Source organism: Symphalangus syndactylus, chromosome 10, assembly GCF_028878055.3.
Source record: "Symphalangus syndactylus isolate Jambi chromosome 10, NHGRI_mSymSyn1-v2.1_pri, whole genome shotgun sequence".
In the NCBI taxonomy this organism is placed as follows: domain Eukaryota; kingdom Metazoa; phylum Chordata; class Mammalia; order Primates; family Hylobatidae; genus Symphalangus; species Symphalangus syndactylus.
The window spans coordinates 7,652,252-7,672,997 of record NC_072432.2 but is presented as its reverse complement, the minus strand read 5'-3'; the positions used below and the strand labels follow the sequence as shown (position 1 = coordinate 7,672,997).

Sequence of the window (20,746 nt, the reverse complement as noted above, 5' to 3'; positions counted from 1 at the left end):
GAATTTACTTTCTAATTAGAAAAGTTCTTATAATACAAATAATGATAATATAAGGTAAAACAGAACAAAACAAAATAAAACTGATAAGATAGCAATACAGACAGAAAGCCAGGAAAAATAGGGCCGCGTAGTCAGTGTGACCCTCCGTTGATCCAGAAAATGAAATGATTCACGATTCCACGACTGAGTCCTCCTCTTCCGTGGACGTAGGCCCCAAGCACAACGCCTTGATCCACGCTAATGTAACCGCCCAGTGGGTTCACCTTGCCGGCTGCCTGGACGCAGCCAATTTATCAAGACAGGGAAATTGCAATAGAGAAAGAGTAATTCATGCACAGCCAGCTGTGTGGGAAACTGGAGTTTTATTATGACTCGAATCAGACACCCTGAACATTCGAGGATCAGAGTTTTAAAGGATAATTTGGTGGGCGAGGAAGGCCAGTGAGCTGAGAGTGCTGACTGGTTTGGTCAGAGATGAAATCACAGGGATCCGAAGCTGTTTTCTTGTGCAGAGTCAGTTCCTGGGTGGGGGCCAAAACAGATGAGCCAGTTTGTAGATCTGGGTGGTGCCAGCTGATCCATCAAGTGCAGGCTCTGTAAAGTATCTCAAGCACGGATCTTAGGAGCACTTTAGGGAGGGTCAGAATCTTGTAGCCTCCAGCTACATGATGCTTAAACCATAATTTCTAATCTTGTGGCTAATTTGTAGGTCCTACAAAAGCAGTCTAGTCCCCAGGCAAGAAGGAGGTTTGCTTTGGGAAAGGGCTGTTACTGTCTTTGTTTTAAACTACAAACTAAATTCCTCCCAAAGTTAGTTCAGCCTATACTCAGGAAGGAATGAGGACAGCTTGGAGGTAAGAAGCAAGACGGAGTCAGCTAAGTTAGAGCTCTTTCACTGTCTCTGTCATAATTTTGCAATGGTGGTCTCCTTAAGGGGCACATACACGCTGCCTTCCTGTGAGGGACTGGGACATTGGGGTTTCTCTGACTGGGACTGATGCTTCTTTTGGAAACCTTAGATGAATTCTGTGGGAGGAAAAAAAAAATGTCTTTGTATTTCCTCAGTTAGAAAAATGGCCACCAAAGCCACACTTTGCCTGTGGGCAGCACAATTAGGCCCCAGGCTTTCTGATGCGTGTTAAATAAAGCCAGCGAATTAATCAGAGGCTGTTTTGCACGTGGCATTGGTGTCTGCTGAGTGAGCAGCAGACCACACTCCACCAAGGAGTCTCTGTGGGGACCACGGTCCCACTGTCAATAAGTAATAAGCACATGTATGCATGCAAAATATCTCTTCCTAGGAATTGTGGATGGCTTACAATCAACACACCTGTCTAGTCAACTCACTCCTGCCTTATATGTATGCACAAGAGTGAAAGGAGGTGAGCTTCAGTACCCCTCACCTTGTGCACAGAGCCTGTGATGGGTCATGACTGAGCAGGCAGTCACGTGATTCGTGGCTTCTAACTCCATGTAGCAGGTGGTCCACCTGGAAACTGTGGATGGGAGTCCTCCTCGTGTGGACGGACTTTACAGACTGTGCAAGCCTAGTCCCTCCGGAGGAGACCCACAGCACGCCGGGCACGCCCAGTCCCTCCAGGGGAGGCGCACAGCACGCCGGGCACGCCCAGTCCTCCAGGGGAGACGCACAGCACGCCGGGCACGCCCAGTCCCTCCAGGGGAGACGCACAGCACGCCGGGCACGCCCAGTCCCTCCAGGGGAGACGCACAGCACGCCGGGCACGCCCAGTCCCTCCAGGGGAGACGCACAGCACGCCGGGCACGCCCAGTCCCTCCAGAGGAGACGCACAGCATGCCGGGCATGGGCAGGCACCTGTTCTTGGGTATTTCCTTTTGCTAGCTAATTTAACCAGAAATTGTGCCAAATCCTGAAAGCTTTTTAAAATTATTATTATTAAATGAGAATCTCAGATTCCCTGAGCTACAACACAGGAAACAAACAAACAAACAAACAAACAAAATCATGGCTACTTCCAGAAGGTAGAACTGTGCTTCTTAGAGAAAAGTCGGCTCAGTGATTCACCATTCCCTCTGATGAATGAGGGGTGCTTCCCAATGAGCTGCAGATTTCTCCTCTTTGCCTTTTCTTCTCTCTATCACCTGAGTTCCCCCTCCATGCCCTTGGATGCTCCACCCACTTCCTACTTTCTGGAACTATGCTTTTCTCCAGCTAGCAGTGTCTTCTTTGAAATATAATTGACCTACCATTCTGACATCAGTTCTTCACTTATCTGTGAATCCCAACCAATATCACAGAAGCTCAAGGGGAGAGTACACAAAGAGAGAAGAGGATCAGATTTTTCCCCAGATTAAATTGAATGTTTAATATTAATCGTAATATTTAAAATTCAAATTTTCAATTATTATGCACTACCTCAAATAAATGTCCAATCGATCTGTGCAAATATCACTATTTAAAATTTACAGAAGAAGAAACTAAAATATAAATATTTTAAGCCATTCATTCAAGAATAACATAATTGTAAGTGGCAGACCCAGAATATAAACTCACAACTCTCAATTCTTTCTTTTTTTTTTTTTTTTTTTTGAGACGGAATCTTGCTCTTGTCACTCAGGCTGGAGTGCAGTGGCACAATCTTGGCTCACTGCAACCTCCGCCTCCTGGGTTCAAGCCATTCTCCTGCCTCAGCCTCCAGAGTACCTGGGATTACAGGTGCCTGCCACCACATCTGGCTAATTTTTGTACTTTTAGTACAGATGAGGTTTTACAATGTTGATCAGGCTGGTCTCAAACTCCTGACCTCAGGTAATCCATCCACCTCAGCTTCCCAAAGTGCTGGGATTACAGACATGAGCCTCCAAGCCCGGTCCACAACTTCCAATTCTAAGGCTCCTCTGATTGTGGCTTTCTGGCAGCCAGCATACAGGATTCACTGTCGTGTGGATAAAGTCATCATATGTCACATATAAAAATAAATGTTCAGTGACAAAATAAATGCTCATCAGCCAATTAAGAGGCAAGTTATTCATAGAGGTGTTATATTTCCAAACTTTGGGGCAATTACAGTCTTTAGATATGGTAAGATTAATTTGCATTCTTAAGCACTTTGGAACTTAGCAGATGGTGTAAATTATTTTATAAAACAGAAGAAATATTTTACAACTGAATCAAAATGTGTATTTTGATACTCCAGGTTTTACCAAGGAAATTAGATAATCCTGAATCTGTTTTGCTCTGTAGTTGTTTTTTTAATCAAAAAATTTAAATAAAGATTTTAAAATTATGAAAGTTTTAAATTTTCAGAAAAAGTACAGACAATACAGAGACTTCCCCTATATTACACACTCAGCTTCCCCTATTAATAATAACTTCATGTGGTACATTTGTCCTGATGAATGGACCAAGGTTGATTTTTATTCATTAACTAAAGCCTACCCGTTAATCAGATTTACTTATTTTTTACAGGAAGTCCTATCCCTTTCTCACGATCTCATATGCAGGATCGATTTAATCCTACATATTCCATTTAATCCACATTACATTTGATCCTCACATCTCCCGAGGCTCTTCTTGGCCATGACAGTTTTCCAGGCTCTTCATTTTTGATGACCTTGTCAGCTTCGGGTAGGGAGTACTGGTCAGGACTTTCGTGGACTATGCTTCGGTTGGGATTTATCTGAGGTTTTTCTCATGACTCGACAGGGTCAGGAATGCCTGAGAGCAAAACTACAGAAGTAAAGTGCCATTTTCATGAAACCATATTGCGTGTACATGCCATCATCACGGCTTTGCCATTTTTGATGTCAAACGTGAGCGCCTGGCTGACATGGTACTTGTTGGGTTTCTCCTATGTAAAGTTCCTTTTTTTTTTTTTTAACTTTCCTACTGTATTCTGAGAGGAAAGGATTATGATCAGCCCACATTTATTGACTCCAAGGCTTTCGTTTTCCATCTTCATAGTTCTGGAGTCATACAGTATGTGGCCTTATCGGGCTGCTTTTCATCTAGCATTATGCACTAAAGAGTCATTCATATTTTTTTGGCCAGATATCTAATAATACTTTTATTATTGAATACTATTCATTGCATTGATATACTATAATGTGTTTATTTATTCACTAATTTAAGAACATCTTGATTGCTTCCAGTTTGTGGAGATAATGAATGAAGCTGCTAAAAATAATGTTTTTCACAAACAGAAATTTTCGAATCAGTTGGATAAATACCTAGGAACACAGTTGCTGGGTTCTAAGAGAAGACTGTATTTAGCTTTGTAACAAATCTGTGAAGCTGTCTTCCAAACTACTGTAACACTTCCAATCCCAGCTGCAGTAAATGAGAATCCCTATTGTTCCATAGGATTTGCAGCTTTAGTTATTGCCAGCTTTGAGGATTTTAGTCATCCTGTACATTGTAGTAGTCCATTGTTATTTTAATGTGCAATTCCCAGATGAGAAATGATGTTGAACATCTTTTCATATATTTATTTGCCATTAGTGTATTTTCTTCAGTGAGGTGCTTGTTTAGAACTTTTGCCCATTTTTTCATTGAGTTGTTTTCTTGCTGTTTTAAATAGTTTTTGTGTATTTTAGAAATAAGTACTTTGGCGGATATAAATGTGTTTTCAAATATTTTCCCAGCCTTTTGATTTGTCTTTTTATTTTCTTAACAGTATCTTTCAAAAAACAAATATTTTTAATTTTTACTTTGATAAATTGTGCTTTTGGGGTTGTATCTAAAAATGCATCACCAAATCCAACAGCACCTAATTTTTCTCCTATGTTTTCTTCTAGTAGTTTTATAATTGTTCCTTTCACATTCCCATCTAAGTTCCTTTATTTTATTTATTTATATTTTTTTGATACGGAATCTTGCTCTGTCACCCTGGCTGGAGTGCACTGGGGCAATCTTGGCTGACTGCAACATCTGCCTCCCAGGTTCAAGCATTCCTCCCACCTCAGCCTCTCAAGTAGCTAGGATTACAAGCATGCACCACCATGGCTGGCTAATTTTTGTATTTTTAGTAGAGACAGCGGTTTCACCATGTTGGCCAGGCTGGTCTCGGACTCCTGACTTTAAGTTATCCAGCTGCCTCAGGCTCCCAAAGTGTTGGGATTACAGGCATGAGCCACTGTGCCAGGCCTCAGTTTCATTTTAAGTTAATTTCTGTGGAAAGCATAAGGTCTGTGTTTAATTAAGGTCATTTCTCCTCTTTGGGATGCCGGAATGTTCCAGGACCATTTGCTTTAAACACTGCATTTTCTCAACTAAATTGCCTGGCTCCTTTTTTGAATAATCAGTAGACTACCTTTGCATGGCTCTGCTTCTGGGTTCTCTGTTCCGTCCCATAGATCTATGTCCAATATGGTGCTGATTTGATGATGGTAGCTTTGTACAAAATGTTGAAGTGTGGTAGCGCTGGTCCTTGAATTTGTTCTATTTCAGAATCTTGTGGCTACTCCAGGTCTTTTGCCTTCCATATATACTTTAGAATCAGTTTATTGATATCTATGAAATACCATGCTGGGATTTAGGCTGAGATTGGGCTGACTCTGTAGATCAGATTGGGGAGATTTGATAATAGTATAGAATCCTTACAATCCATGAACACAGAATACCTCTCTAGTTATTTAAGGATTCCTTTTCAATCTTTTATCAGAGTTTTGTGGTTTTCCACACATAGAACTGTGCATAGTCATTAGATTCATGTGTAAATATTTATCTTTTGGTGCCATTGTAAGTTTTTACATTTTAAATTCTAATGACTTATTGCTGGTATGCAGGTAGGCACTTGGCTTTTGTATATTCACTTTTTATCCCGTGATGTCATTATGCTCACTTACTAGTCCCAAGAGTTTTGGGGACAATGTTTGGGATTTTTTCCGTAGTCAATTTTGTCATTTACAATGAAGACAGTTTTATTTCTTCCCTTTGAATCTGTTTATTTTCCTTCTCTTCTCTTGTCTTCCTGTTTTCTTTTCTCTTAATTAGCTGGTTCTTCCGGTACCTGCTGGATGTGAGTGGTGATGGAAAACATCACAGCTTTGTTCCTGTCCTGTTGGTGAAGCATCCATCCCTCACCCTTAAGATGTGAGCTCTGCATTTCCTGAAGCATTGACTTCCTTATCATTCTGTTATGTCTTCATGTATTTCTTTTAATCTTCCTTGTTCTGAAGTTTTTTTTTTTTTCTCTAAAATTAATGCAGCTTTGCCACCTTTCTTTGATTGGTGTTTGCCTGGTGTATCTTCTTCTTTCCCTGTTCTTTAACCTGTCTGAGCCTGTGTATTTTCTTTTATTTTTTCTTTTCTTTTTTTTTTGGATGGAGTCTCGCTCTGTCACCCAGGCTGGAGTGCAGTGGTGCAATCTCGGCTCACTGCAAGCTCCGCCTTCTGGGTTCATGACATTCTCCTGCCTCAGCCTCCAGAGTAGCTGGGACTACAGGCGCCCGCCACCACGCTCAGCTAATTTTTTGTATTTTTAGTAGAGACGGGGTTTCACCGGGTTAGCCAGGATGGGCTAGATCTCCTGACCTCATGATCCGCCCATCTCCGCCTCCCAAAGTGCTGGGATTACAGGCATGAGCCACCACACCCGGCCTCTGATCATTCTTTTAATTACTGTATTTAAACCATTCACACTGAAGGTGACAGTTGGTGTAAGTAGGTCAATATCCACCATATTAGTAACTCTTTCCTATTCATTGCCTGTGTTCTGTACTCCACCCTTTCCTGTCTTTTCTGGTTATTATTGAGCATTTCATATGATTTCATTTTATCCCCTCTCAGCATATCAATTATATTTCTTTTTAATTTTTCCAGTTACCCTAAATTTTCCAGTATAGATTCTTTAATTAATGTAAGTCATGTTTCAAGTAGCATCATATCACTTCCTGCGTAGTGCAGGGACATAGTAAGCATTCTCCTGTCCTCCCTCCTCCCTTTTATGACATCGCTGTCACTCATTTTGCATATTTACATATTACAATTCCCCATTATTTTTATATTTATACCGTTTTATTTAGTCAATTATAAGTGGAAAAATAAATATTTTATTTTACTTTTACATATTCTTTCTTTGAAATATTTTCTTTGTTGTAAAGATTGGAATTTCTGACCTATTTTATATTTATTTTCTGCCTGGAAAACTGCTTTTAACATTTTTTTGTGAAAGAGGTCTGATGGTGAAACTGAGTTCTCTTATTTTTGTTTGCCTTGAAAAGTGTATTTTTCTTCTCTTTCATAAGATGATTTTGCTGAACGTAGAATTCAAGGCTGATGGATTATTTTTCTTTCACTTTAAATGTTTCACCGCACTGTCTTTTTGATTCCATGACTTCCAATGAGGAGTTTGCTGTACTTCTTACCCTTGCTCATTTTTAGCGAAGGTATCTCCCTATCCCTATCTCCACCCCAATTTCCTTCTAGACTTCACTTTTGTCTCTTGCTTTCTGCAGTTTGGATGTGAGAAGTAAGTATCCTTATTTCGTGACTTACACTACTTGCTGTTCTCTCTTCTAGATTTGTAGTTTAGTTCCTGTCATTAATTGTTGACAATACTCAACCGTTAGTACTTCGGATAGTTTCTCTGTGTTTTTCTCACTTTCTTCTTTTTCTAATACAATTATGCATATATTACACATTTTGAATTGAAGGCTTGTGAATTTGTAAAAAGATCTGACAATCAGCTAAAGCTATTTCCATAAAGATATTGTTTAAAGATATGCTTTTGTTTTGAAAAAATAGAGACTCCAAGGACATGACAAAATACTATCTCAAGTTTCTTTCTAGACTAGAATTCTTCACCACTGATAGAATTCGGATATATAGAGTGGTTTTCCTTACCCATTAGGGTAGGGTTGGCAACATTTTGTCTCTTCCAGGTTTCCATATGCTCAGTGCTTTCTCTAAACTGTTGAACTTATAAAATGCAGTTACAAAATGACTTCAACTTAATGAGCTTATCTACTATTCTATTATCAAAGTCACTTTGGGGATGGTTTTGAGTGATTGGTTGTTCTTTTCATTATGGGTCATATTTTCCTGCCTGTTAAAAATGTCTTCAGCCAGGTACAGTGGTTCACGCCTATAACCCCAGCACTTCGGGAGGCCAAGGCGGGCAGATTGCCTGAGCTCGGGAGTTCGAGACCAGCCTGAGCAACAGTGTGAAACCCCATCTCTACTAAAATACAAAAAGTTACTCAGGAGGCTGAGGCAGGAGAATCACTTGAACCCAGGAGGCGGAGGCTGCAGTGAGCCGAGATCAGAGCACCGCACTCCAGCCTGGGTGACAGAGCAAGACTCTATCTCCAAAAAAAAAAAAAAAAAAAAGAAAAAGAAAAAGAAAAAGAAAAGAAAAAAAGAAAAGAACAAAAATGTCTTCTGAGATGTTTGTATGTCAGACCTTGTGGACTTGACCTTGGTGGTGTTGGATATTTCTGTGTTCTACCAAATATTCTAGACCTTTTTTCTGGGATGCAGTTAAATGACTTAGATGTAGTAAACCTCTACCAGATTTTGCTATTAAGCTTTGGTAGATAGAACTAGAGCAGTATTTAGCCAAGTGCTAATTTCTTCACTTCTGGGGCCCTTCTGGGTAAACTCTCTGTGAGTATTAAGCTTGGGCAACCATAGGGCTCACCTCATCTGCTTCCCATCTCTCAGGAGCCACTGCCCCTCACTGCCTAATGTCCAGTAACTCTAATTTTATTGCTTCATGCAGTTTTTTTTTTTTTTTTAGTTATTTCAGAAAAAAAAGCAAATCCAATCCCTGTTGCCTCATCTTAGCTGAAGTAGACTCTTGCTTGTGCATTTTTCAGGGTAAAACATTTGAATATAATTCTAACTTTGGATGGTTGTATAGTGTATGATAAAATGCAGAAGACATGCCTGGGAGGAGATGTACTGTTTCCTTCAGAACAAGGATAAAATTTTAGATTCTATTATGCCTCCAAGATTTAAAAAGTTTAGTTTTATCATGCCTCCAAGATTTAAAAAGTTTATTTCTATCTATAAAGAATACAAAATATCATCTACTTATATTTATAATAAAAGTATTGTTTGTCTTCTTATTAAATAACCCCTAAACATCTTATACAATGCTAGATTTATGTAAAAATACATATGACGTATTTATGTGTTTTGTTTAACCCTCATACAAGATATGCATATTTTGTTATTATTGCAAAATAAAGAAGGAAAGCAAATTTGGATAAAGAAAGTGGCTTAATTAAAGTGGTTACATAGTGAGTAGATAATTTAGGATATAAACCTATCAGACTTATTCCTGAATTTACTTTTCTTTCACTAAAACATTATGCTTTAAACACATTTTCTCTTTCACAAATTTGTTTAAAGAATAAGTTTGATTAATACATTTGTTACCTTTCCCTCTGATGTTTTACATTAAACTTAAGATGTGAAGCTTGAATTATTTTATTGTATTTCTCAAATAAAAGCCTTAACAACCTATGATATAATTACAAATCATACCTATAAGGCCTCATTGAAAGAGCCACAAAGGGAACATTTAAGTTAATAACCCATGGTTAGTATTTGAAAGAGAAACTATTAAGATTCAAGCTCAATAATAAAGCAGGCCTGTTTCAGTAAAAGTTCTAAGAGAAAAATATGAGTCCAAACTCCTAAGGAGATTATACTGCTATAGATTGGAACATAAATGCCCAAGAAGACAGATGATGAATATCCTTTAAAGTTCGTGAATCTTTAAATGCAAGCTGGAAAAATAAGCCTGCATTGAATTTTTATGATATTCTCTGCTTACTGGATCCGATAAAGCACAAAATCAATATTTTTGCACAGTATTCAGTTATTATTGTAATTTCGAGTTAGAATTTGATAATTAAATAAATGTAAGTGCTTTTCGTTTGTAAACCATTTGGAAAAATTATTATAAAAACCTTATGCAGATATCGATTGAGACACATAGTAACCACACACATAGTCTCTTTTACTATGTCACTAGCTTCTCCACTGGTAACATTAATAGAGACTAAGATGAATGCTAATTTAGATACATTTGGTGGAAAACAGCTCTTTCCTCCATTGAGATAATGCCTAAACACTGTCTAATGAGCCTGAAAACAGTAAGTTAAATAAACACATTAACCTTGTAGCCTGAGTCAGAGTTAGCATTCTATAGAACCAGACATTTCCCCATGACACATGCAATATTAATGGGATTTCATGCCTGGACTAAGACAAAAGGCTTTTCTTCTTGCAGTTCTATTTCTTTCAACATTGGTTATCAATGCAGGTGCAAAAATTTTAGTTGAATAGTAATTTTATTCTGAGAGGAAATAGATAACAGGTTATGGTAGTGAACCTCATTGTAGAGGGTTGCTTTGATTGCAACCTTGCAAGGGCTGTTTAGGAGGAAGATATACAGGTGGAAGTCACCACTGTTCCTTCAAAACTTTGTCTAGAATTGTCTTCAGACAAGTCTCATTCACAAATTCAAGACAGCCTGGCTGACGTGTTGAAACCCTGTGTCTAGTAAAAATACAAAAATTAGCTGAGCATGGTGGTGGGCACCTGTAATCCCAGCTACTCGGGAGGCTGAGGCAGGAAAGTCACTTGAACCCAGGAAGCTGAGGTTGCAGTAAGCTGAGATCACACCACTGCACTTCAGCCTGGGTGACAAAGAGAGAGTCTGTATCCTCCCAAAAAATAAAAGATAAAAAAGAAGGCTTTTCTTCTTTGAGCGATAATGTTCTTTATTAATCTCAAAAAATTGTAAATAATTCTGTTTGGCGTAGAGACACCAGTCTAGTAAGATAATCACTTTTCATTTTCATCTCTCTACATACACAGGAACAAACCATCTGGAGAAAGAGCTGGAATGGAGCCCATCAGGTTTGCTGTTACATTTAATTTAGCCAGTTTTTATATGAGGTGAATTGCATTTGAATCCCTGATCACTCTTAAGTCACGGATTTGAGTTCTGCACTGCAGTGTATTATAGTTTAAATACTGATGAAAGATATATGTTTATTTATGTTTATGACTTAAATTGCCCATATCATTCAACAGAAAAAATAAATTGAATTAGAATAAATTCAATCAAATGCCAAGCATATTCTATATATGCAGAATGTTGTAGAGTTTAAAAAAAGGATACATTATTTTCTGCCATTGGCCCCTTATAATGTCGTGAAGAAAACAGACATGAATATAGTCAACAATAACGCCCTCAAAATATGATGACTTGTAATTCTTGACTAGAACTTCTTCGTTCTTTCTGTCACATTTTAGTTAATTCTTTCATCAATCCTCACGGAGATATTGCAATAATTTCCAAGTGGATCCTTTTGTCTGAAGATTTTGCCACCTTCAAATTATCTCTAAGAATGACCCCCTGTTTTTATCCCAATGCTAAGCCTCCAATGGTGCTTCACTGCTTCAGGAAGATGCATGGCTCAGCAGGACAACAGGGCTCAGCAAGCCACACAGAGCTCAGCGGTTCACAGCCACAGGTAAGCAACCAAAGCACCCCGAATCCCACTACCTCTTTGAATAAAATTGCCCAGTCATGCCAGACTTCTCAGCTTTACCAGAAGGAGTAGTACTTCACACACACACACACACACACACACAGATGTGTGCATACACACATATACGCAAACGCATTCAGACACATACGAACATACACATGCACAAACATACACATATACACATATGCATGCACACACAAAACACACACTAGCACGCTACACATACACATACATACACACATATACAGATACACACATACACACACATGCACATATACATACACTACACATACACACACACACATATATGCATGCATGCATCCCTCTTTCTGTGGCATCCCTGACTTTTTGGAGATTGAGTCATTTAATTATTTGTTTAAATAGCTTTGTAAATGTTTTAATGTCCAGAATATTTGCTAGATAATAACAATGTTTTCCATGATTTATTATATAAATAATTGTCCTAATAGAAATATAAATTGTTACAGAAGTGCATAAAATGAAATTATTTTTCCAAGTGGAGTTAAATAAGAGTATATTGAAGGAATTATATATATTAACCTTGTCTTCAAAAATGAGTAGATTCTCACAGGCAAAGACGAGAGGATGGATAAACAAGGATTTGCCAAGGAGAAGAGGCCAATGTCACATTTTCTCCCTCAGTGTGTTCAGATGGGATTGGAAAATCTCCCTGGCCCACGTAGGTAAGAATTCTGTTGCTTATCCTCTGCGCACCCCACCTCTATTCTCCCTCACTTACCCAAGCCTAGGTTTATCCAAGCCAGCCAAGTGGCCAGCTAGATAATGATATTTCTTAAATTCTTTTGAAGTTATGCCTGCCTACTTAACACATCTCTGGAAGAAAGCATACTGAGATTTCTGAGAAAACATTGCTTTCTGTACATGGATGTTGCCTTGTCTTTTACTGTATCTCCTTCCCTTCTTTGGCAAATTGTCAAAGCATGGTGGATGATACAGTGGATAAAAGAGGCTGCAGTATGAGCTGATAAAATGATATCAGCAATAAGTTGTATGCATAGTTCTTGTTACTTAAAAAAATAAAGTCATCAGATTTGCTTAATTTACTGTTTGCTTTTCACAGCCAAAACCAGTTTTTGACCAAAACAAGTCGATAATAGATATTGCCATAGACTAAGAAAAAAGACATGTAATACCCCAGTTGATAAAATATTTGGAGATGCATTTAGCAACTTCTACTTTTACTAGTAGCCTAGTTACTGTCTTGGGGACCCACCAATCAGCTAATGATATGTGTGAAATATGAAGAAGTATATTGACAAAACATACCAATGATTGATTTTGGCCCAACATCAAACTAATAACACATTGAAAACAGGGTATCAAGAGTCAATAATGAAGGTCTTTTTGACAAAAGCTAGAAGATGTTGTATCAGTGTAAACATTTCCCATCCCTTCTATGAATAGATGGATTGATACATAGAATCACAATAAAACCTGGATTCACTATGACCCAACCAATCAGATCACTCAGTTTTGGGGAATACACTTTTGAAGAAAATTTGAAACTGCTGGCTGTAATAAGTATTTAGCCAGTAGTTTCAAAGCTTTTGGTGTGTATCACCCTATCTTCAGAAAGCAAATAGTGTAACCATCTGAACTAAAAGAAAATTAAATCAGTAAGCATTTTGCATGGGAAGCATGCAGTTGGGTGCTGAATTTGAAGCACTCTACAGCAGAGGGAAAATGTTAAGTACACTTTTAAAAACCAGGTCCGGTGTCATCAGGAGAAAGGACAATTCCATGCTGCTAAATGCAATCAAATCAAAACCCGAGAACACATAGCGAGAAGATCTGAAACCTGAAGACCAGTTCTTAGACGCTTCGGGCACTGCCTCTACTCACACACGAAGTGGGTGTGGTGGTGCCTGGTTCATATCTTCGGGAACTCTCTTTCTTAGGACTACAATGTGTTTTCTCAGTTTGCCAAAGGATGTTGTCTGCCTGCAGTGCACTGTGGGTCCAACTCTGACCCCTGACGCTGCCATTTGTAGGGTGTCTCCTCTGCTCCAAGGGTTGGACAAATGGCAACTTCTTTCTGGAGATCCCTTGCCAGTTGGGTTTGTTTATAACCCACCAATGAGAAGCTTTGAAGATATTTCAAAGATGAAAGAGAAGCAGAAGCCACACTGTGGCTCCCCCAAAGGCACAGGAGGAATGGCTAAGATTCAGCAGACAGGAGAATATGGAGCAAGCTGGGGCCTCCCTGCAGGGCTTGGATGATCTCTGCTGCTCTCCTGTGGCTTCCATAATTTCCTGGTGCTCTGCAAGTGATCAGCCAACGTAAGGTGATGCCTTGGAATTCCCCAAGTCTTTTATTGCTTTTGTGGGCACCACATTTCCTGTGTTAGAGTCCCTCCTGCTCAAGATACCAAAAGTGACACCACCCTAAGATATGGAACCACAGACCTTGAACTGCCTTGAATGCCCTCAAAATGACCAAGTGCTGAGTGTTTCATTTACTCGTAAAATTCCTCACTTTAACTTAAGTCTACTGCATCATTATTTTTTAGTAAATTTCTCATTGTTAAATAATGGTAATTAAATCCACCATGTAAGCAATAGAGAAAAATAATTTTAGTATAATTTAGTATCATATTAACAGAAAATAAAAAATGCATGGACCTTCAAAGGATCCAATCTTAGTCATCATTTTACCAACTGTTAATAAAGAGGTGCTTGTGATATCATTCTACCCATATGTGCCTTACTTAGCTTTTTGGGGAGGAGCTCGTGGATAAACTGTGCTATTTTAGAAATTAGAAGATCTAACAAGAATAGAATTATCCATCTAAATGGCTCATTTAATAACTTAAGTGGAGGTCCTTGAAGACTATTTCTCTTCACTTTACTTCCTTATTTTGCTCCAAAAAAAAATCTGGCTTAGGACAGGTTCCTGAGAAGCACGGTTTGAAATGGAGGTGCTTGTGTAAAAGGTATATTGAGGAGTTCAGTCAAAAGAGACCAGTGAGAAAGCAAAAAAGCAGGACAAGGCAGGGGAAGAAAATAGCCACAGTGGGGCATAGACGGGCTCAGCTGTCTCCCACGGGGAGCCCCGGGGTGTGCACAGTGTCCCAGAGCCTTTCCACCTTGAGACCAGGGGACTTTCAGACCTTCTTGTCAGTTTGCTGTAGGCTGTAGGGTGCCCCTAACTGGAAATGGACACAATCTCCCAAGCATTTCTCAGGAGTCAGCCCATGCCAGAGTGAGGGCAACTGTCTGGGAAAATTTTTTTAAAGCAGCTGTGAGTGGTTAGCACTTAAAACTTACAATAGCTGAGGCCTGGAGTTAGGGTCCCTTGAAGGGAATCAAGGCAAGTCACTATAATGTTAATCCACTATCAGAGTCATTGCTGTCTTTGAAGAGATTGTGTGTGTTTCTACGGCCTAAGCATCAAAAGGACATAAAAGAAGAACTCATAGGTGTTCCCGATTCTTCTTTCTCCATCATCCTATTTATTACTGAGTATTTGATGCCTCCACTTTACTTAGTTTTTCTCCTCCAATGTCTTTATGTAAGCACAAGGAAATGCAAATACACAGCCGTGTGCACCCTTCCCTTTCCTTCTGTGCAGGATCCATGACAGTACAGCGTGTGGGAGTTCACTGCTCACTGTTCTATGCGGTGTCAGCCCATCTGCGTTGCCATAAAGTAATATCTAAGACTGAGTGATCGATGAAGAACACAGGTTAGTTTTGGCTCATGGTTCTGCAGGCCATATAGGAAGAACAGTGCTGGTATCTGCTACTGGTGAAGCCTCAGGAGGATTCCAGTCATGGCAGAAGGCAAAGGGAGAGCCAGCATGTCCCACGGTCAGAGAGAGCAAGATAGGGAGTGAGGGAGAGCCAGGCTCCTTTAAACAACCGGGGCTTGCATACACTTACAGAGTGAGAACTCACTGGCTTCCATGGAGTGGGTGCCAAGCCATTCATGGGGAATCCACCCACATGATCAAATGCCTCCCGTCAGGCCCCACCTCCAACACCGGAGATCACATTTCAACATGAGACTTGGAGGGGACAGATATCCAAACAATGTCATATGCTTTGCTTTTCTCACGTGCAACTATATTCTAGAAGTCTTTCCATGTCAGTACACAGAGACTATCCCCATTATTTCAGTTGTGCTGAGGAAACGTCATTGACCGAGATAGCCATTTCTCACTAGACTCTCACTGTGGAGACATTAGCTCATCCATGTTCGTAAAACTCCATTCACACGGACACACAGTGTGTGTTAGTGCTGCTTCATCAGATATCGTGTTAGCAAAGCAGCCAGTGCAAAAAAAAAAAAAAAACTCTTAACCTACGTGAAGCACCAACATGTTGCCCATCCTGGATGTGTGTTGTGAAATCAAGTGCATGAGACAGACATACCTGCGAAAAACTGCATTTTAGATGTATTTGTTAATGTAACTACAAGTAATGTTAAAATTTTTAATGCAACTCAAAAACAGTCCAACAGATGGACTGTGCAACAAAGGAATAGAAATAAATAAAAATCATGAAATGTCCCATTGTTCTTCCCTGCTATGAATAAAAACAAGAATTTTGAAACACTGCAGCATGCTCATGTCATAAAACGTAATTCAATTTATGTCAATTGAATGTAATAGTCATCTGATTGGCTTACATCCCATTATATTAAACTTCATTTGTATCTATCTCCAACCTTTGATAAATCAGCTCTTGGCAAAAGCCTAAGGATAAGGGATACTTTATGATACACCATCACAGAACACCTGATCCCACTGGTTTTCTCTTGTGCAGCCATAAACCAAATTCCTATTGATGACTTATACAAGTGAAATTTTACTGCGTTATGTTCATCTTTATGTTCTGTGATGAAGAAAACATCCTGATCTCTGAAAGATAAATACGCTTATTTTGCAATTCCTATCAACATTTATCACATTGAATAGAAACAGTAATAATTAATAATAATAATAAAGTGCCAATATGTGTATATTCTCAAGTTAGTGCAAAATGTATCTTACTGAAAATTGTTTGAATTAGAAAAGCATGCCAAGAGGGCCTCTTCCTCTCTGGGGCATTGCAGTCTTTAAAAAGCTTGAGATTGTGGAACTGGATATTATTCATCCTCCTTTTTGACCTTAGCCAAGAAAACCTTCTTACGTGCTTGTCTCTTGCCCAAGTAGATTAATGAATTCAGGACGTAATATGTCCCTGAAGTGATTTGCATGTATTGATTAAATGTCATGAGTAAAATGCTGGAGGTTAAATTACTAGAGACACAGGAAATGCAGAAAGCACAATTGTAAGCATTGTTTAAATAAATTACTTGGCAATTCTTCTTGACATATGATTATATTCTTCACATTTACCCCAACAGCTGCGTAGGTAGTGAGAGCGTGTTGTGCAACTGCAAGAGAGAAGGACGGCTGAGGAGGGGCTCTATCGCTTTGGGGGACTTTGGCTCTAGAAAATTCCTCATTATTTTCCCAGAGCTATAAAACAAATGACCCTTGGTTCTAAGATTAAAGAACATTTAATAAGAAGCAGACATTTCAAAATAGAGACTGGCAGGAAGTAGACAAACAAAACTGAACTGCAATTAGAAGACTTTGTTGTAGACCACCTCAACAATGTTGACTGAACGTGGAAAGGGATGAATGAAAAATAAAGCCCCCCCACTAGGCTAAGAGGGCCCTAGACAGAGAATATATTTACACAAGGCAAATACTAGCTTATATTAAAGTTCGCTCAGGTCCCAGTGTCCAGCACCCTAGCCCTCTCTTTGCAGTTCCTTAGAACGGTTCTCTTAGTTTGGCAGTTTGTTAAAGTTCACACAGGTCCCAGTGTCTGTCTGCCACCCTAGCCCTCTCTCTGGAGTTCCTTAAAATGACTCTCAGGTGGGCAGTTTGGGGTCAGCTTCTGCCAGGTCAGAAGAGCTCCAGGCTTCCTTTTCACATGTTTATCCCAAACAACACAGGAAGCCACATCATTTATTTCCTGGCACCATTTCATGCCTTTCCCAGCAATGCATCCCATGACTGTCACCCCATGCAGAGCTAACTTTAGTTTCTCCTAGGTAAGATAGGTCTAGTGACCTAGTATTTCTTCCTATAGGGGGTTTGATATGAAAGAGGAGATTTTTAACCAGAGCCACTCCAAGAAGAAGACCACATCTTGTCCTAACACACAGAGACATATCAATTTAAAATTGCATAAGACCATGTACAAAACAGGAGACCAGAAAGCATCCAGGAGGAAAACAATAAAAGCTTTAACAAACAGACCTAAAGGACATCAGGAAAAGAATAGTAAGCGTCTGGAATCCTCATCCACAGCACCAGTACCAGGAGACAATATACACATACATTCAAAGTTCCGAGTACAGAGGATGTTTGTACCCAGAATTCTGTGTAAAAGAGTCTACAGAATTCTGATTAGGACATTTTATAAGAGTCCATATCTAGCTGGAGGCTGAGACCTCTGTCATTTGAAGTGTTGCAGAACAAGGAATTCAGAATGCAATTAAGTGGTATCAACTTGGTAACAGTAAAGGGTCTGACATGTTTACTCGTTTGCAATCTAACATGTTCGGCAATCACAACTTCATAAATGATGATAGCGTGACCTGAGACTCCTGAGTCAGAGACAAAGAAGGTGCTTACTCCCGACACAGCAGGCAGCGTGAGGCTCTGTTCAGAGAGCCCCTTTTTGCTTGATTGCTCACCAAGTCTGACGTGAACACTGAGGAGTAACCAGATGAATGGTGCAGACACAGTAGGTTTTTGACTGAGTGAGGGACCCAAATGGGGGATCCTCAGTCTCAAAAGGAGACTTGAGCAAAGCTGCCCAAGCTTTGCCCTACAGGAAGACGTTATCTTTACTGTGCTGGTCAAGGAACAAATCTGCCCTCTGCCCTGGAGAGAGATGCTGTCTCTGGCCTCCCAGGCTGTTGGCTGTAAAAATATCTGTTAGAAACTGTTGTAGGACAAGAGCTGTCACAGAATGTGTAGAAATGCTGTGGGCTGTTGTCTCCCAACAAGGACGATCAAATTCTTGCTTGACATGGAGGGCGGATGCATTTCAGGCAGTGAAGGGAAGGATAATCAATACCCATGTGGACCAAGGCCACAGTGAACCAAGCGGGGTGCATTTGCACCCATGTGATGACTTAGAAAATGTTTCACGGGCATGCATTCCTAGAAAATTAATTTTTTTTTTTTTTTTTTTTTTGAGATTGGGTGTTCTTTCTCTCTCAGGCTGGAGTGCAGTGGAACGATCATGGCTCACTGCAGCCTGGACTTCCCAGGCTCAGGTGATCCTCCCACCTCAGCTTTCCGAGTAGCTGGGACTACAGGCACACACCACTACTCCCAGCTAATTTTTGTATTTTGTGTAGACACAGAGTCTCACCATGTTACCCAGGCTGGTCTCCAAGTCCTGGACTCAAGTGATTCACTCACCTCATCCTCCCAAAGTTCTGGGATTGTAGGCATGAGCCACCATGCCCAGCTGAGAATTAATTTTTTGAAAAATATATTTCAACAAAGTGAGCTGGAAAACCAAGAAACACCAAAAAATATATCCACAAAACAATTATTGTGACCCAAAAATTCAAGAAAGAAAAATCCTGGGATGACAGCTACTCACAAACTTAAAGAACAACCATTCCAGACTGAATTCTGAGGCAGAAGGAGATGACAAGATAGTCTAAAGTCAATCAGAGACCTTGACAGAAGTGAGCAGAGTGAATGCTGGGAAGCAAACATTCCCAGATACAGCAATGCATACACTGCAACTTGTAAAATTCAACCCGAAAGTTAAAAAAGTGCCTTATTAAAGATCACACGCCAACCGAATGTGACATATCCAGTCCACTGTAGAAGACAAAGCCAATGGGTTTCCACACAAAATCAAAAATAGTCATGGGGATAAAATGAATAAGGTGGCATTTTTTCATTGACGTTTTACTAATTGAGTAAAGGCATTTTAGGTTTAAGTGAAAAGGGAATGTGGCGTATGAGTATTCACACAGTAAGAAAATAGAGGTAATGAGAAACTTCATGAAAATAATTAGTTTTCAAAGAGTTATGAACCAAATGGGTAACAGTCTAAAACGTGGCATTCATTTGAGCAACTGGGTTTGCTCAAGAAAGGAGAAGGGATTTGAAACAATTCCTTGGCAGAGCGGGCAGATTGTGCTGCAGAATCTCTGAAATTATTAACAATGCTAATAATGAAGGCTGCTGGTTGTTTTTCTTTTGAAATTAATCTGTAAACAAAACACACAATCTTACTTTGGGTTATATTGTAAAAATAATACAAATGTAATTAATCCTGTGAAAGTAAAAAAAAAAAGAAAGAAAAGAAAGAAAAGAAAAACTTGAAAGATATTTAAAAGCCATAGGCCGGGTGCGGTGGCTCACGCCTGTAATCCCAGCACTTTGGGAGGCCGAGGCGGGCAGATCACGAGGTCAGGAGATTGAGACCATCCTGGTTAACACGGTGAAACCCTGTCTGTACTAAAAACAAACAAAAAAATTAGCCAAGCATGGTGGCAGCACCTGTGTTGCCAGCTACTCGGGAGGCTGAGGCAGGAGAATGGCGTGAACCCAGGAGGTGGAGCTTGCAGTGAGCAGAGATTGCGCCACTGCACTCCAGCCTGGGCGACAGAGTGAGACTCCGTTCCCCCCCCCCCAAAAAAAAAAAAAGACAGAAGGTGGGAGAAGGTTATTAACCAAGTTAGGAATCTAGAGAATATTCTGTAAAGTTAGTGAAATAGGACATAGAGTTTAAGAAAATACTATAAATTATTAACAAATTAAATATGTAGAATTAAAGTAATTATATAATTATAACTGTGAGCAATGGAAAAGGGAATGGCAGGGAAGAGTGTAGAAAAAATTCTACTTTTACCCCTCAGAGAAACAAGTCCCTAGATAAAGCTGATGATTTAAAAAATAATTACATGTGTCACATGGCAACCCTGGTAATCCTCACATGAAATTCTAAGTGAAGTCACTAAATGTGGGTGCTCCCCACAGCTGGGTGTGCTGGAGAGGAGGATGGGGAGAAAGTGTAGATTTTAGTACACGGCCCTGTGTTATTTGATATTCTGATTTTTATTTTTGTTTGGAGCTGATTTAGAAGACAAGATATTTCTGAATATGTCATGCATAGCTTAATGCTGGGGCTATGTTCTGAGAAATGCATTTTCAGTTAATTTTGCCTTTGTAAGAACA

At 39.6% G+C, this 20,746-nt stretch overlaps 1 protein-coding gene across 1 annotated transcript; it reads left to right on the top strand.

Annotated features, from left to right (window-relative positions):
* Window positions 1-1,502: 1,502 nt before the first annotated feature.
* Window positions 1,503-13,755, top strand: LOC134731682 (uncharacterized). Its single transcript, XM_063611509.1, has 5 exons — window positions 1,503-1,844; window positions 10,814-10,855; window positions 11,380-11,475; window positions 12,076-12,197; window positions 13,527-13,755. The coding sequence occupies exons 1-5, from the start codon at window positions 1,503-1,505 to the stop codon at window positions 13,753-13,755; spliced, it is 831 nt and encodes a 276-aa protein (XP_063467579.1).
* Window positions 13,756-20,746: the final 6,991 nt, after the last annotated feature.